General features: G+C 39.7%; 2 protein-coding genes across 17 annotated transcripts in view; both read left to right on the top strand.

Annotated features, from left to right (window-relative positions):
• The window catches only part of NR2C1 (nuclear receptor subfamily 2 group C member 1), a 37,182-nt gene extending 31,787 nt beyond the window's left edge, over positions 1-5,395 (top strand). For 15 of the 16 annotated variants that reach the window (XM_073000275.2, XM_073000273.2, XM_020815723.3 and 12 more), the window contains one exon: positions 2,886-3,443. In XM_073000275.2, coding sequence (XP_072856376.1) covers positions 2,886-3,060 — 175 coding nt within the window. In that variant the 3' untranslated portion in view covers positions 3,061-3,443. Of the gene's footprint in view, positions 1-2,885 lie in introns of all 16 variants that reach the window. The other variant, XM_073000274.2, reaches the window with a different exon arrangement.
• Positions 5,396-6,712: 1,317 nt separating this feature from the next.
• NDUFA12 (NADH:ubiquinone oxidoreductase subunit A12) lies at positions 6,713-15,050 on the top strand. The gene is made up of 4 exons (XM_020815783.3): positions 6,713-6,896; positions 9,110-9,192; positions 10,804-10,891; positions 14,717-15,050. The coding sequence occupies exons 1-4, from the start codon at positions 6,808-6,810 to the stop codon at positions 14,895-14,897; spliced, it is 441 nt and encodes a 146-aa protein (XP_020671442.3). The 5' UTR covers positions 6,713-6,807; the 3' UTR covers positions 14,898-15,050.
• The last annotated feature ends 803 nt before the right edge of the window (positions 15,051-15,853 follow it).

The following is a 15,853-nucleotide window of genomic DNA, read 5'->3' as shown; positions in this document are numbered from 1 at the left end:
TGTTTATGTGGACTCTTCAGGGCCAGAAAAGTTGCAGAGTTTGCTGCAAGTATGTGCCAGTGAAAACGTAGTAGCATAGATTACAGTGGTGCCTTGACCTACGAACTTAATCCATCCCAGAAGATGTTCGTAAGTCAAAACATTCGTAAGTCAAATCAGCATCTCCCAAAGGAATGCACTGAAACTCGATTAATCCATTCCGGCTGTTTTGTGCTTATGTCAAGGCACAGTTTATAAGCATTAGTTCCCATAGGAACTAATGCAAAAGTGGTTAATCCATCCTCTACCACTAGGGGGAGAATTTTTCTTCTTTTAACCTAAGAGGAGGTTAAAAGGGGCAGGAAAAGAGGGAAGGAACAATGGGGAAAAGAGGAAAGTCATCACTGGAGCACACAGACCCCTCAGACAAAGGCTTGTGCTTTTAAGCACAAAAAGAGAGAAGACACACAGAGAGAAGACAGTGGGGGGGGGAAAGAGAGTTTGGAGTCTAAAACACATTTTAAACCCACACGTTTTAAACCAAGCAACCAAAAGACTAAAATGCATTTTAGAGCCGGCAGCTAGACAGACCTTTGCAAAAAGTTTTCTGATTTTAAAACCAAAAGACTAAAATGCATTTATAGCCCAACAGACAGACCTTTGCAAACAATTTTCTGATTTTAAAACCAACAGCCAGCACAGAAACATACCCCCCACCTAGCCCAAGCCCAAGCTGCAAAACCCCTGTACAATAAACACAGTGTACTCACTCAGAACAAGCAGTCTCTCTGTTTTAAAAGAGAAAGTCAAAAATCCAAAATTAAAATACCCCCCCCCCCAAAAAAAACCAGTTCGTACAGTACAATACCAGGCAGTAGGCAGTCTGAAGTCTCTCTCCATATCCACACTCTAACGGCTGGGGCGAGCAAGGTAGCAGACAAGCAGCCTCTTCGCTGGCCAACAGTTAACTAAAAGTTCAAATTTCCTGCCTTCTCCGCATTTTTTGTTCGTAAGTCAAAGCTCCATTCGCAAAATTTTGCTTTGACTTGCGAACAGAGCTGTTTGTAACTCAAAATGTTTGTAGGTTGGGATGTTTGTAAATAAAGGCATCACTGTAGTAGCAAACAGGGTACAGTTACTTGTCTCCTGCTTGCAAGAATACATATTTACTGCTACTCCTTAAGCCTAGGCATAGGAAAGGGCTATAAATCTCTGCTGAATCTGCAGCACACTTTATGCAGAACATTGGAATCTCACTGTACCTTGTGAGAATATTCAAGTTACTGGACTGTCTTACCAAGCCTGCCTTCAGTTTTATACATATAAAAATATAATGTTAGTATTGTCATACAATGAAGCACAATATACTTCAATGTATCAAAGTACACTAAAATATTTTAGATGTGCATTTTGAAAGTTATAAAGGCTTGATTGTAATAGCTAAAATGCTCTTGTGTAAGTTACACTAGTGATCATGGTATCTTCCCTGCCAGGTAAGTAACTTTTATATTAATAATATTGTAACAGTTTTAAACCACCCAGACCATTTCCCCCCCCCCCCTCAGTCGGGAATTATAAGATTGTATTTTTGAAGGCTTTCGCGGCCCGGATCCGATGGTTGTTGTGGGTTTTCCGGGCTGTTTGGCCGTGTTCTTAAGGCTTTTCTTCCTAATGTTTCACCAGTCTCTGTGGCTGACATCTTCAGAGGACAGGAGTCAGAATTCTGTCTGTGCTCAGAACCTTACTAAAATCTAAATCCGTCTCCACAGACATTTTTCCCTAGGGTCAAAAGAATGTTGACAGACTGGATCTACAAACTGGATAATGATCAGGACTTAGCCTTAATAGACTCTTCAAATTTCTCTCACTGGTACCATCTGCTGAAAACAAACCATTCAAGGGCACAATACTTACATACACTTTTCCTCCCTGAGAACCTCATTCACAGAACTTCATTTTCAAATCATGCCAATTGCTATGTTAGACAGCAGGTACATGAATGTCCCTAAGTATCTAAAGACTGTATATTTGCGGAGCAGGTGAGATACAGGATGTTTTTCACTATTTATTCAACTGTCAGCTCTATCAAAACCCTAGAGAAAAATTTCTGGGAAACATCTTGGCTGCCCTAAATGAGGAAAGCCCTCAGATAAAGGTGGGCAGGTTACTTTCGGACTGTGACCCATATGTTACATACAGAACAGCGCTGTTTGCAAAAGCAGCCAGAAACATCCGTGCTAATTTCCAGAGAGCCATTGCGATCAATTGTGTGGGGGACTCCAAGATATGAAGGGGCACCCACACGTGCCCCCCTGATTTTCTCCCCCCTTTTAAATCTTTCCTCCTGTGAATAGGCCCCTTATTTACATGTGTGTGATTTTATCATGATTTTATTTGATCATATTTTTGTATCAGTCAATTGTGATGGCTTTTAGCCAATACAATAAACTTGAAGTTACACTAGTGGAAGGAAGTGGCATAACATGTAAAAGCAAATTGCTGTTAATTACTGTATTTTTCGCTCCATAAGACGCACCTTTCCATAAGACGCACCAATTTTTTAGGAGAAGAAAACAGGAAAATATAATCTGTTTTCTTCCCTCCATAAGACGCACAGACTTTGCACCCTCCTGTTTTGTGGGAAAAAAGTGCGTCTTATGGTGCGAAAAATACAGTAATATGTTTGTGCTTGGATTCCTGTTTGTGCATCAAGCCTCCAGACTGGTGCACAATGAGGAATCTATATGGCAACTCTTTAATTAATGACAGTAAGTGTACAGCAAGATTTTGGTCAATGTTTAGTAATGCAGAGTTGACAAACTTCATTTACTAACAAAGAACTGGAAATGTCTTCTTTCTGTTTCCCTCTATAATGGTGACACCCAATTATCAAAACTGTCTTCCAGGTTGTCTAGGCTACTTCTCAGATTGCCTGCCCTGAGGCTGATGAGTGCTGCTATCACCGAAGAGCTGTTCTTTGCAGGACTAATTGGCAATGTTCAGATTGACAGCATTATACCATATATTTTAAGGATGGAGACTGCAGACTACAACTCTCAAATAATTGGTCAGGCTGTGTAGAAGTTACAGAAGAGATTTTATACCATGGTAGTCATGGTGACTGTAAATATACATTATCTCCAGGAGATAACAAGATGTTTTCCTGTGCAGTTACTACAAGGAGAAAAAACCCAAGAGGCCACTTCCTCCGTATCAGTGCATTTGGGAAACAGTGGAATTGAACGCAAATGGTACAGGATGATTTACATTTTATCTGGTTTTCAAGAGCTTTGTACATTAACTTAGAAACTAATGAAAATCAACAAGTGTATTTCATCTTAGTTTTGTAGTTTAGCTATACATGGAATTTAAGAACTCCAAATGTACAACAAACTAACTTTTGGTGAAATAAACTTCATCAAGGTAATGTACTATTTGGGGGTGGAAATAAACTTTCTTCCCAATGTTGTGTTTTTTAGTATATTGTTTCTACAAATTTATTTTTGCCAGTTTGATGCAAGTCTGAAATCTTGAATAAGCCAATTTGTTCCTGATGTGACTCAGTTGTGAAGCTCTGGACATCTTTTAAGATTTCTGTATGTAATGTTCACATTTATATCAGTTGCTAATAGGATTTAGAAGTAATTCTGTATATTTTAATTGCATCAGTAACACACTGGCTAAAATCCCATTTGTAGTGTAAGCCCAACTGTTTCTGCCTGGTAAATAAACTGGTGGTGTTGTGATTCTTTGGGAGAAGTGTGTATGCACAAGAAGCCAGCATGCAGCTGTGCCCCCAAGAACTGCAACATTAATTTATTTGGGGAGGAACAAAGTTATGTTTGGGCTTATACCAGCGATAGTGAACCTATGGCATGTGTGCCACAGCTGGCATACGGAGCTCTTTCTGCTGGCACGCGAGCCATAAGTTGCCAGATCGCTACTCTCCCCCCCCCCCCGCAGCCAAACCTGAGCAGGCAGCTGCAGCCGTGGTGCTGGTGCCCAGATAGGCAGCAGGTCAAGATCTGGAGCAGGTCAAGATCTGGAGCAGCTGCTGCTGGTGGTGGATCTGGAGTGGGGTCACAATGCACCTCCATGCCCGGGATTCCCCCTTCTGCCACCACTTCTGGTTCCGCCACCGCCGCAGCACACCGCCCCGTTTTTTCCCCCCCAGTTTGGGCACACAAGCCCAAAAAGGTTTGCCACCACTGGCTTATACTATGAACAGGATTTCAGCCATTTTGTGTCCCATCTTTAAACTGTTACATATTATAAAATGTAAAATAGTTTATCAGTGCCAACTGTCTTCACTTGGCAATATTTATGCTGCCACATTTAACTTAGGATTCGATTGATTTAAGCTTGGAGATTGTTCCCTCTATGAACCATCACACTCAAATGTACCACACCTGTCAAAAGTGGATCCCTTACCCCATCCTCTCTCCTTCAGGGTTTCAGAAGAGTCTATAAAATTGTCAGGAGTCAATTTAGATAAGTGAATTATATTCCTGAAATGTTCATAAGCAGTTATATGAAGGTATCATTACAGAATGAATATCTTGCTGAGTAATATACTTCTTTCCCCTAAGCAATAGTGATAATAGAATTTTCATTATTGCAGATTTTTTTGTTTTCAAAGTGTGTTTGCTGCTGAATATGTTCAGTTTCAGAACTTTTTTCCAGATGCACTTTGTTATTAAAGGCTGCCTACTTTTTAATTATTGCATAACAAGGTTAACAAAAAATACTCAGCTATTATATTGATGTTTGCCCATATAGTTTTGTTTTGGCAATTGTCATTTTCAACTTTATTTTCAGATGTTTATTGTTAATCATAGTAATATACCCTCCTCTGGCCATTAAGCTAAATGAAATGGACCTTGTGTGGTCTGAAGGACAAGTTTATTTGTATCAGGCTTTTAAAATGGATTGCATTTTTAAAAAATGGGTCCTTATATATTTAAGAATGAAACACTTTCACAATAATGAAGTGAACACTTAATTTTTTTTCCAGCAAGTTACTTATGTGAGTGAACTCGGGCACATACAGATATGCATTATACATGCAGTTGTAATGTATTTTCTTCATGTCATATTCATGGGGATGTGTTGTAGCTATAATTTATTCTGTTTTAAACTCTCCTTAAAGGTTTCCTGCATTGCACATGCCCCCACTTACAGTATCAGTAAAATTATTAAGCTTAGTTCCTCCTACACTGTCATTGTAAATCAAATGTTTAGGCATTCCATTCAGCTTTTGTATACATTTCCTTGTATACATTTAGTGTATGCATCAGAATATCCCCAATCCTGTCTTGTTGTTGTATAATTACTGTAAATGTCTTGAAACCTGAAAAAAGTGTAAATTCTATTTTGTCTGTATTTTTAAAAATAAATTGTAACTTTTGTTATCAAATGTCATCCTTAAAATTTTGTAAAATATATTCGTTCATCTGAACTTTATATATATTTATATACTCTTGATCTGTGTTACCTACTGTGTTTATGTTTATCACAGTAGTGTGATAAGGTGAATTATCATTAATACTTTAGAGAGGGCTTCATTATGCCATTTTGCAGTTCAGGTTTCAGCCTTTGTGTATCTTTTTACTGTCTTACAGGTTTTTCACTCAGTTCAGGTGTGTATGTGTGTGTATACATATACAGAGACATATTTATTGAAATCTAACTTGGGTTTGTGCTTTGAAAAATACCACTATGATGTTGAAATTTATCACCATATTCATACCACAGCAATGCATGCTTTGATTGCCTCATGTTATAGACTGTGTTACAGTAGTCTCATACAGGTACCTGAAGAAGTGTCCAGAAACCACAGGATAACATGCAGCACCTGAACTGTTGTCAGAAACCGTATATAAAACCAAGGTGCTAGGTTGTTGTTTTAATTTTAAAAGTTTAAAAAGACATTTTTTTTCAAGCTTGCCTGGAATGTGATCTTCATTAGAAGTTGTGCTCCACCAGCAAGAAAAAGCTAGAGTGGTTGGTTTGGTACATGAGGTGGAGCCTTTTCTATAGCAGCATCCGATTGTGAAATTGTGTCCCTAGTGAGGCCAGGTTGGTTTCATTCCATTTGAGTTTTAGACACTGAAAAGTATTGTTTCTCTGGGCCTTTGATAGATTTTAATATTATTTTGCCTTGTTTTAGTGAGTTTTTTCCTTTGTGATTTTACTCCATTCATTGTTGAAATACAGTAAAGCAGTTTATAAAATACCTTTAAATAAATATTGCAATATATTTGGTAAAAAACGAAATGGGATTTATTATACCTTGCATCAATACGGTGACCAAGCTATCACCTACTTCCCATATCCATTGTGTCGGCATTGGCCCTTCAAACGTTTGCGAACATTAGTCGCCTGGACCCCCAGTTCTTGGGAGAAAGACGAGAGAGAAGCCGGATAAACACGATCCCTGCAACATTTGCCCCTTCGCATCTTGGGAACCTCCTTCCAAGTGAGGTGGAAAACCTGTGACTCCCATCCTGCGATCTTTGGTCACGCTCCCTGCCAACTATGGGAGTTGGAAACCCAACAATGTTCTTAGGACCACAGAATTCGCCCCTCCTGGGCTAAGTTGACGCGTTTGTGATTCGAACAGTTATCCTTCCCCCCCCCCCCAAAAAATTCATTCGGCGCAGGCGCAAAGCTCCAAATCCCTCTCCCCCGCCCCTTTTAGTTTGCTGTTTCGCTTATTTTGGAAAAGCAGTTCGAGCCGAAGAGGAGGAGTTTTGAGGTGTCGACTGCGGCTGCGCAGTCGTCGTCCTCCAGGAAAGAGAATGGGCCGGCCCCGCCCCTTTAGGAAAGATGGCGGAGTATGTGGAGGTGTGGAAGAGGGCGATACAGGCGCTCAGGGGCCATGGCGGGCTTCTCGGGGCCATGTTCCAGACGTTAAGGTAAAACGACGCGGGCCGCTCTCGGTCCCTTTGCGCCGGCTGTTCTAAAAAGCTGTTGGCGGGGAGGGCCGGGAGTCACCTTGCCGGCGGGGCGGGAGGGGACATGAAAGGACGCCTCGGCGCTCTTGAGGCGAAGAGAGCGCAGGCGAGGGGCAGCGGCGCCTTCTTCGTTCAAGGGAGCGTTTAAAAAGATGCCATTCTCGCCCGGGGGAAGAAATAAGGGAAGGGGCTGCTTAATTTCGAGGCCGGCGGGCATTTCCCATTCCTGCCCGGTCATGGCGAGAGCAGGCTCCGGCTGCTGGGACCTGCGCGGGGACGAGGAGCAAGTCGTTCTCGGGGCCCGGCCTGGCTTTGGCTCATCCTTCTCCACCTTGCCGAGGTGGAAGGTTGCTTGCCTGTAGAGAGAAAAGAACAAGGAAGAGGCCGGTGGCATTTAGGCAGGGGACGTCTGAAGAAGTGGGCTACTGTTAAGAAAGTTTTATGTCGAATAAAACTTGAGGTGTCACTCTTGTGCTCCCTTTCTCTGGAAGAGTTGTTTGTACTCCAGGAAAGCTCACCCTGGAGCAAGTTTGAAAGGGGCCACAAGACTTCAGTTTTGTTGTATCCAAGATTCTTCATTGGTTTTGCTGCACCCGCCCTGTGTCTTTTGGCTTGAAGTAGTGATAGATCCGGGTGGAGAGTTTGAATTAGAGACAAGTCAGTGTGTAGGAGTTAAGAGCATCAGACTCACTAGACCCAGCAGGATTTGATGGTTACCATTCAGCTGTGAACCTTGACAGCTGATTTTGAAGCAGTCCTTCTTGTCTCTCTGTCTACCTTTCCTTACAGAGGGGATGTGAAAATAAAAATAAAAGGAATAAGAAAGAATATTTGTGTTTGATAGTTCTTTTACTGAAAGGTGGGACAAAAAGAGTTGAAGCAATAACAGCAAACCATGTTTTTGTTTCATGGGCTGTTGCAGTTGGACAATGAGTCTGCACATAACTTTGTTATGTGATTAAGGATTATTTGTGATTAAGGATGTGTACTGCAACTCAGGCTACTCTTTAATATACAAAATATTATAAATAAGGGTAAACAAGTGTTGCAGAACTCATTGAAGCTTTTTCTGATGAAACCCCTTTGGAAGTGTGAAAATGTACTGGTCCCATGTTTAAATGTATTCAGTTGTACAACCAAATAAATGTATAACATACACCATAACAATATACTGAATGAAATATAATGGACAAAAGTTCAAAAGTAAAAATTATCTTAAAACAATGAGAACCAGCACATCCACTTGGATCTTATAACTGGAGGCTCTTACAGTGGTGCCTCGACTTACGAAATTAATCTGTATTGGAACGGTGGCCGTAACTTGAAATTTTCATAAGTCAAAGCACCATTTCCCATTGAAATGCATTGGAATGGGATTAATCCGTTCCAGCATTTCAATATATATATATATTAAAAAAATATTAAAGCACACAGAAAGCCCCATAGGAAGACACTGGGGCTTTAAAAAAACAACAAAAATAAACAGAGCAAGCCCTGAAGGCTGCAAAAAAACACCAAAAACCAAAAAATAAACATTGAGCAATCTCCACGCTGGGACTGTAAAAAAACAACACAGCACAGAAACATACCCCCCCCTTAGCCGAAACCCACCCTGCAAAACCCACCCAGAAGTTTCTAAAAAGAAAAAAGCAGCACTTTACCAGGCAGACTGAAGCCTCCTCTGATGGCACTCACTCTCCAGCGGGGCGCCACTTCCTGCGCCACCGCCACCATATGCCCCATCCACAGAGGAGGCCCTCCCACCCCCACACATCAGCTCAGCGCCTTTGGCGGGCCTTACTCATGAGTAGACCCACGGCAGGGAGCGCACCGGCTTCCTGCACCCGGCAGCAATCCGAAACTGCCCTGCCTCTCCTTCCTCCTCCTGCCCCGCAAGAGTAAAAAAGTTCCCTGACCCCTTGCTCTAACTGTTGGGGGTGAAAGAGCTACAAACAAGCACCCGCTTCACCACCAACGGTTTGAATCTCCCGACCTTTTTCTGTTCTTAGGTCGAAGCTCCGGTTGCAAGTTGAAGCAAAATTTTGTGGCTGGAGCTTTTCATAACTCAAAATGTTTGTAGGTAGGGGCATTCGTAAGTTGAGGCACCACTGTATTTAGTTCATTTAGATATGGAACTGTGGAAAGCTAATACTTCACCTTTGGGGATTTTGCAGAGTCAGTGATCTGAAGGTTGGCGCATTAATTGGTGTTGATAAGTATGGGAACAAATACTATGAAGACAAAAGATTCTTTTTTGGTGAGTATCTGTACTTGAAAAAATAGAGCCTTTTCTTCTGAAGAAGCTAGCAAATGATTTCTACTGCATATTGGTTCCTCCCCTAATTAAGCTGGGTATCAAGCAGAAGACTTAGCAGTGGTAAGAAGTCCCTATAAATTGTTGTCACAAAGTAAATGTTTTTGCATGTAGATAAGTGATCCTATTTTATTCTGTCAAAATATGCGAAGGTGTAGAGTAAGTCAATATTATTCATGATTTTGGATTGGCCTGTAACAGTTCTGGTTTTTATTATGTATTTCCTATTGATTTCCTATTACAGTACTGGCTTGTTTATTATGCTGTCAAGTGACACTTGTTTACTGGGTCCTCTTCAGTTAGCTAACTTTTGCATTTAAAAATCAAACTCTAGTTGCAGGGAAACGACTAGAGACATAGGATTACATGGATAAATTACAGTACATGGATATGATGTACAGTAGTTATTTTGTTTGTTTAGAGCAGGTGTGAGCAATGTGCAGTCCTTTAGATGTTGTTGGCCTGAAACTTAGAGTATTTCTTTCCATTGACTGTCCAGGCTAGCACTGATGGGAATTGCAGTTGAGTAACATCTGGAGAGCTGCATTTTGCCTGTTCCCAATCTGGTAGTTATGGTATGTCTGGATTTTTTGGGGAAAACATTGCTACATTAATGGAAATTATATGTCAGTATTGAAACTTATGGATAATTGTGGTGATGACGTTTAACTTGTTCCAAATCCAGATGTGTTAGATATATTTCCATAGTTCCATAGTTTTCACACTGGCATTTATTTATTTATTTATTCATTCATTCATTCATTCATTCATTCATTCATTCATTTTTATTTATTTATTGCCCAATGACTCTAGATGATTTACAAGTTAAAGCATTGACATCTTAAGCAACTTATATCTGTCAGTGGCCAGTACTGCTGGGACTAATCATCATAATAAGAATACTGAAAGTGATTGGAAAAAAATCCATAATATAATTTTTTCTGTCCAGACAAATTGAAAGATTGGCTTCTCTGGTAATATTAAAATTTGGGAGCCTCAGATAGCTCATTCCTTGTAATTGATAGCAGTTCAGAATTGGTAATCAAAAAGTTGCTAAGTTATTGGTTTCTACCTTGTTTCTACCATATTAAGAAGTGTTTGAATGATGCATTTTGAGGTAAATCAATGTACAGCTTCCATATGATTTAGAATAGAATATGGCAATGTCAAATTTTCTTTCGGTGGATCAGGGAGAGAAAGTATGTTCCTGGACCACAAATATGTTAAAACACAGTGGTTTGCCATATGTTTAGTGGTATTCATATCCATGTGTTGTAGCAGAACAAGCACTTCACAAGTCACCATATACACATGTTTTTCTATATTCCTCTATGTAGTATTTGCGATTAAATCTTTATTTTATCTTCTGTTGATGCTTCTCATTGCCTTAGCTTCCTTGTTTCCATGCCTTTTGCTTCCCTAAAACAAGGGTCTTGCACACAGAATAAAGAATAATAGAACATTTTGACTTAATGAGATTTATACATGTCTCTCTTTTATTTGATCTAATATACTTTGGGTTTGCTTTTTGTGTTTTTTCTTTTGCCTGTTAAGGTCGTCACAGGTGGGTCATATATACTGACAAAATGAATGGCAAAGATACATACTGGGAAGTGGATGCAACCATGGTGCCTCCTGAATGGTAAATCAATTAGTTTATTGCATGCATGTTTAAATATTTTATTCAGTTTGTGAACCAGTGAACTTCAAAGAGAATTGACTCATCTGAATGGATTGTTGTGCTCTGTTCTTTTTAAATGTGGTGTTTCTGTTTAATTTATTTACTGGTTTTAATTATTTTAAAATATTTATATGCTTACTGTTTTTCGCTTTTAAATATTGTCTTTTTAATGATGTAAGCTGTCCAGGATCTTTAAGGAGAAAGAAAGAAAGAAAGAAAGAAAGAAAGAAAGAAAGATAGATAGATAGATAGATAGATAGATAGATAGATAGATAGATAGATAGATAGATAGATAGATAGATAGATAGATAGAGTTGACATACAAAAGCAAAGTAATTAAAATGTAAGCCTCTTAACAGTCTGTTATCCTCTAATCTTCTGCCAATAAACACACTTCATCATTTCTAGGATAGAATACACATCAGATACTACAATTATACTTTGAAAAAGGCAATTTATGTACTCAAACTAGACACTATGATAAATGTGCATTTGCTGCTCACAAATCAAGACCAATGTCTGTTTCCTGTTTCTTTTTGCTCTTGTGAGTTTATTTATTTATTTATTTATTTTTGGACTTATATACTGCCCCATAGCGCTACAAGCACTCTCCGGGCGGTTTACAATTTAATTATACAGGCTACATATTGCCCCCCCAGCAAGCTGGGTACTCATTTTACCGACCTCGGAAGGATGGAAGGCTGAGTCAACCTTGAGCCGGCTACCTGGAATTTGAACCCCAGGTCGTGAGCACAGTTTTAGCTGCAGTACAGCGTTTTAACCACTGCGCCACGAGTGAAATGAATGATTACATTTTGTGTTTGGTCACTGGTCTCTGAGCCCCCAGCAGCAAAGAAATCTAATGCTTTTGTCAGGATTCCTGTACTGATTCTCATCTAGAAGTGCTTGAGATCTCCTTATAAATTAAGTCATGCTATTACGCATGTATCAAAGCAGAGCATTGATGCACTGTTGCTGCTGTTGAGTAGGTCTGGGAGTGGTCAGTGTTGACTAGGAAGCTGCTTGGGATGCCTGGGTACATGGCCACAGAATAAGTGGAGGAAGTGTAAGATGCAAATATAATAAATGTCATCTTACCTCCCTGTTTCCTTAACTAGGTACAGTGGTGCCTCGCTTAACGAGTGCACCGTATAGCGATGTTTCCGTATAGCGATCCCTTTTTCGGGATCGCTATACGGAAACATACCCGATCTTCGCAATGGGGAAAACCCGCATTGCAAAGATCGGGTATTGTGGCGGTCATTTTGGAGCCGCCGAACAGCTGATCGGCGGTTCCAAAATGGCCGCCGGAAGCCCGGAAATGGCTGCCGGCAGCCGTTTTCGCGCCCTGCCCTCGCTTAGCGAAGGCGCGAAAATGGCTGCCGGCACCTGGAATCCTCGCTGAACGGGTAAGTAATGAAGGTATTGGAACGCATTAAACTTCGTTTAATGCGTTCCAATACCTTTCCCCTACCCGTTTAGCGATGATTCCGTATAGCGAGGGTTAATCCGGAACGGATTAACCTCGCTATACGGGGCACCACTGTATTACTGTGAGAAGTAGAACTAACAGTTGTTGTTTTCCATGGTGCAAACACATTTGTCTTGTAATTCTGTTATATACAGATTAGGAGTTTTTTTCTGTTACAGACCAATAAGCTAAATTACAGAACAAAAAATTTATTTTTAATTCATTTTTTTCTGCTAATAACAACCCAGACAGGGTGTCAGCTATTGTCTGTCTCTTATCAGCTCTTCTTATAGGTAGCATATTTGACATGTTTTTGCTGATGTCCTTTTTGGTAGTTCCACAATTATGATAGAAGGAAGTATTGAAGTTTCAAAAGGAGAAAAATAGATGACAAAATTCTGAACTTTAGGATAGGATTACTGCCAGTTGTATCATGTTTCTGCCATTTATGCTTCAGCTGTTCAGTTTTGCTCCAGTTTGTGCAAAAATAAAAATGAAGCTCCTTGCTACCTTCATTTGATAGTACAAAGAAGAAATATAAGATGGATTGCGGTCACATCATAGGCCATAGAATGCTGTGGTGCTCAATTGCCTTTTCCATACAATCTCTGTCTCATAAAATCTATTTGTAGCAGAATCCCTATGCTAAATAATCAGTCACTGCAGGGGTAGCTACCAGTAAGAACAGCTCTTAAAGGGGATTAAACAAATTTATGGAGGATAAAGCTATCTGGGACTAGCAATCATGCTGGCTAGAAAGTACCTCCATGATCAAAGGCAGTGTGCTCCCATATGTATCAGTTGCTTGGGAACACAGATGGGATGCTGTTGCTACACTCATGTGGGCTTTCCATTGGTTGTCCACTATGGAAACAATGCTGGTCTAGGTAAGCCTTTGATCTGATCTAACACAGCTTTTCTCATGTTTCACTTAAATTGGACTTCTATCCCTAACTGGGTATGTCAATGGTTGTTTTTTATGTATACGGGTGCTTGGCTGTTTTCTGGCATCAGACCTATTCTGCAGCTGAGCTTATAGTCATATTTTTAATTCTCAATAGACAGCTTTATCTCTTTCAATTAATTTCTGCTGCCATAATATCATTTAAAATTATGCATCATAAATCATGCACATACTTAGGCCAGTGCAGTACAGAGATGTAAAATGTTTTTGACAAGGAGTATCTTTCTAGAAATTGAATTTAACTGTAGTGTGCTCAATATTTTTATGTAGCAATAAATACAGTGGTGCCTCGCTTAACGATTTTAATTGGTTCCAAAAAATTCATCGCTATGGGAAAACATCGCTAAGCGAAACGCGTTTTCCCATAGAGATGCATTGAAAACCGGATAATCCGTTCCAATTGGAACAGATTGCCGTCCTTAAGCGAAAATCGCCATAGGAAACATCGCTAAGCGAAAAGCCGTTCCCCCATTGGAATGCATTGAAACCTTTTCAATGCATTTCAGTGGGGGAGAAAAAAAATCACCAAAAAGTGAAAAAGAGTCAGAACAAAGCCAAATTTGGTTAACAAATGGTTTATTAAGTGCACTAACGATTTCAAGCACTCTAAACCCTTTTTAAATAATTTAACACATTTTAAAAATAGCGAAAACGGAGCTGTCAAAAACATCGCTAAGCGAAACGGGGACCTAAACTGTCATCGCTAAGCGAAGCAAGGTACCGAACATCGCTATGCGAAATTCCCCCATTGGAAACATTGCTAAACGGAGCGCAAGATCGCTCCTAAAACCTCATCGCTAAGCGAATACATTGTTAAACGAGGCAATCGCTAAGTGAGGCACCACTTACTAAAGAAAAAATTCCACAGAGGTTACACCCAAGCTTTTCTAACTCTTGGAACACTTCAGGTAAATTTCAGCGTAATTTTTTAATGAACTTATTCACCAAATGGCCAGGCACTATAGCATTTGACAGCACTACTGTGGTGTTTGGAAGAAGAAGGGAAGTTTTGGCTTCAGTTTCTCCACTCCCAGCAGCATCTGTCTCATTTATCCTGCTCACATTACCAAAAAGAGAAAGAGGAGATTCATTCATGTGGTTATAGGAGTTCCTTTCTAGCAGCTTTGATGTATACAAATTACAAATAGAATGCTTAGTCTCTTTAGGAAATGTCCCTCATTCTGACATGCAATGTTGTGATTAATAAGTATTGAGACTTAAAAGAGTCCTAGTGTCTATTTAAGTTTTTCTGGTTTTTTTCCATTTACTATGAGTTTCATTAGTCAGTCATGGTTTACTTTTTAATCTGTGTGTTTTGGGACATGTTTATTAATTTTAATTTATTTTTAAGGCATCGTTGGCTTCATTGTATGACAGATGACCCTCCGACTACACATCCACCAGTGGCTCGAAAATTCATCTGGCAGAATCACAAATTCAATCTTACTGGTACTCCTGAACAGTATGTACCTTATTCTACTACCCGTAAGAAAATACAAGAGTGGATCCCTCCTTCTACACCTAATAAGTGAAAGGAAACAACATACTGATTTGTGAATAATTGCACCTACAGTGTGAACTGTATCTTCCTGCTGTGTTTAAAATAAAAGCTTTCAACAGATTAAAACAAAACTGTGAGCAGTGGATAGCCAGAAATAAAATACACAATAAATTATCAAAGTAAATATGTATGGAATCTTTCTGTCAAAAGGAGTATTAGTATAATATAGACTTTCATGAACTGAAGTCTGCTTCATCAAACTGAAAAACTCACAATGCAATAAATCATTCCCAAGGTGTTGCAAAACTTTTATTGTGTTCTCTCTGCAACAGACGTAGCGTTGCTGTTCCTTTGGAAACCTTTTGAAGATACTGAGCCATATTTTGTCTGGTATTATTTACTCTTGAAAGTGTTTTTAAATCTAGGACTATTATGGATCCTTTCCCAAGTTTTTACTATTGGAAACATTTAAGTTTTATTTCTGAATAACAGTACATCATAGCCTGAAGAAGAAGACAATTACCTTTGGTTGTTGTGGGTTTTTCGGGCTCTTTGGCTGTGTTCTGAACACGGCCAAGGAGCCTGAAAAACCCACAACAACCATTAGATCCCGGCTGTGAAAGCGTTTGCGAATACAATTACCTTTATTTCTAATAGATATGGCAGTCTTGAAGTGCAGGGCATTAACTGCTGAAAATTAGCTCTGTTCTTTTAGAAATTACCTGGATGAAGAAATAACAAATTTTTGTTTTTCTGTTCTTAGTGAAACCTGTAAGTTCTACCTATATACCACTGTTGTTTGTAGATTCATTGTTTCCTGATGTAACAAAGCAGTTGAAAGACCAGACTACAAACTATGAAGTCTCCTGGTTGGAAGCTTACCACTGCCATGAGTTCAGAGTTGTTCTTCAGCAAATAACCGGCCTCAACCCTTTTCTCCCACCTATAATAAGAAAAATAAAATTTTCTTACCTTTAAAGGGTTGTT

The sequence above is a fragment of the Pogona vitticeps genome, chromosome 5 (genome assembly GCF_051106095.1).
Source record: "Pogona vitticeps strain Pit_001003342236 chromosome 5, PviZW2.1, whole genome shotgun sequence".
Lineage (NCBI taxonomy): Eukaryota > Metazoa > Chordata > Lepidosauria > Squamata > Agamidae > Pogona > Pogona vitticeps.
This window is presented reverse-complemented; position numbering and strand designations above follow the sequence as displayed.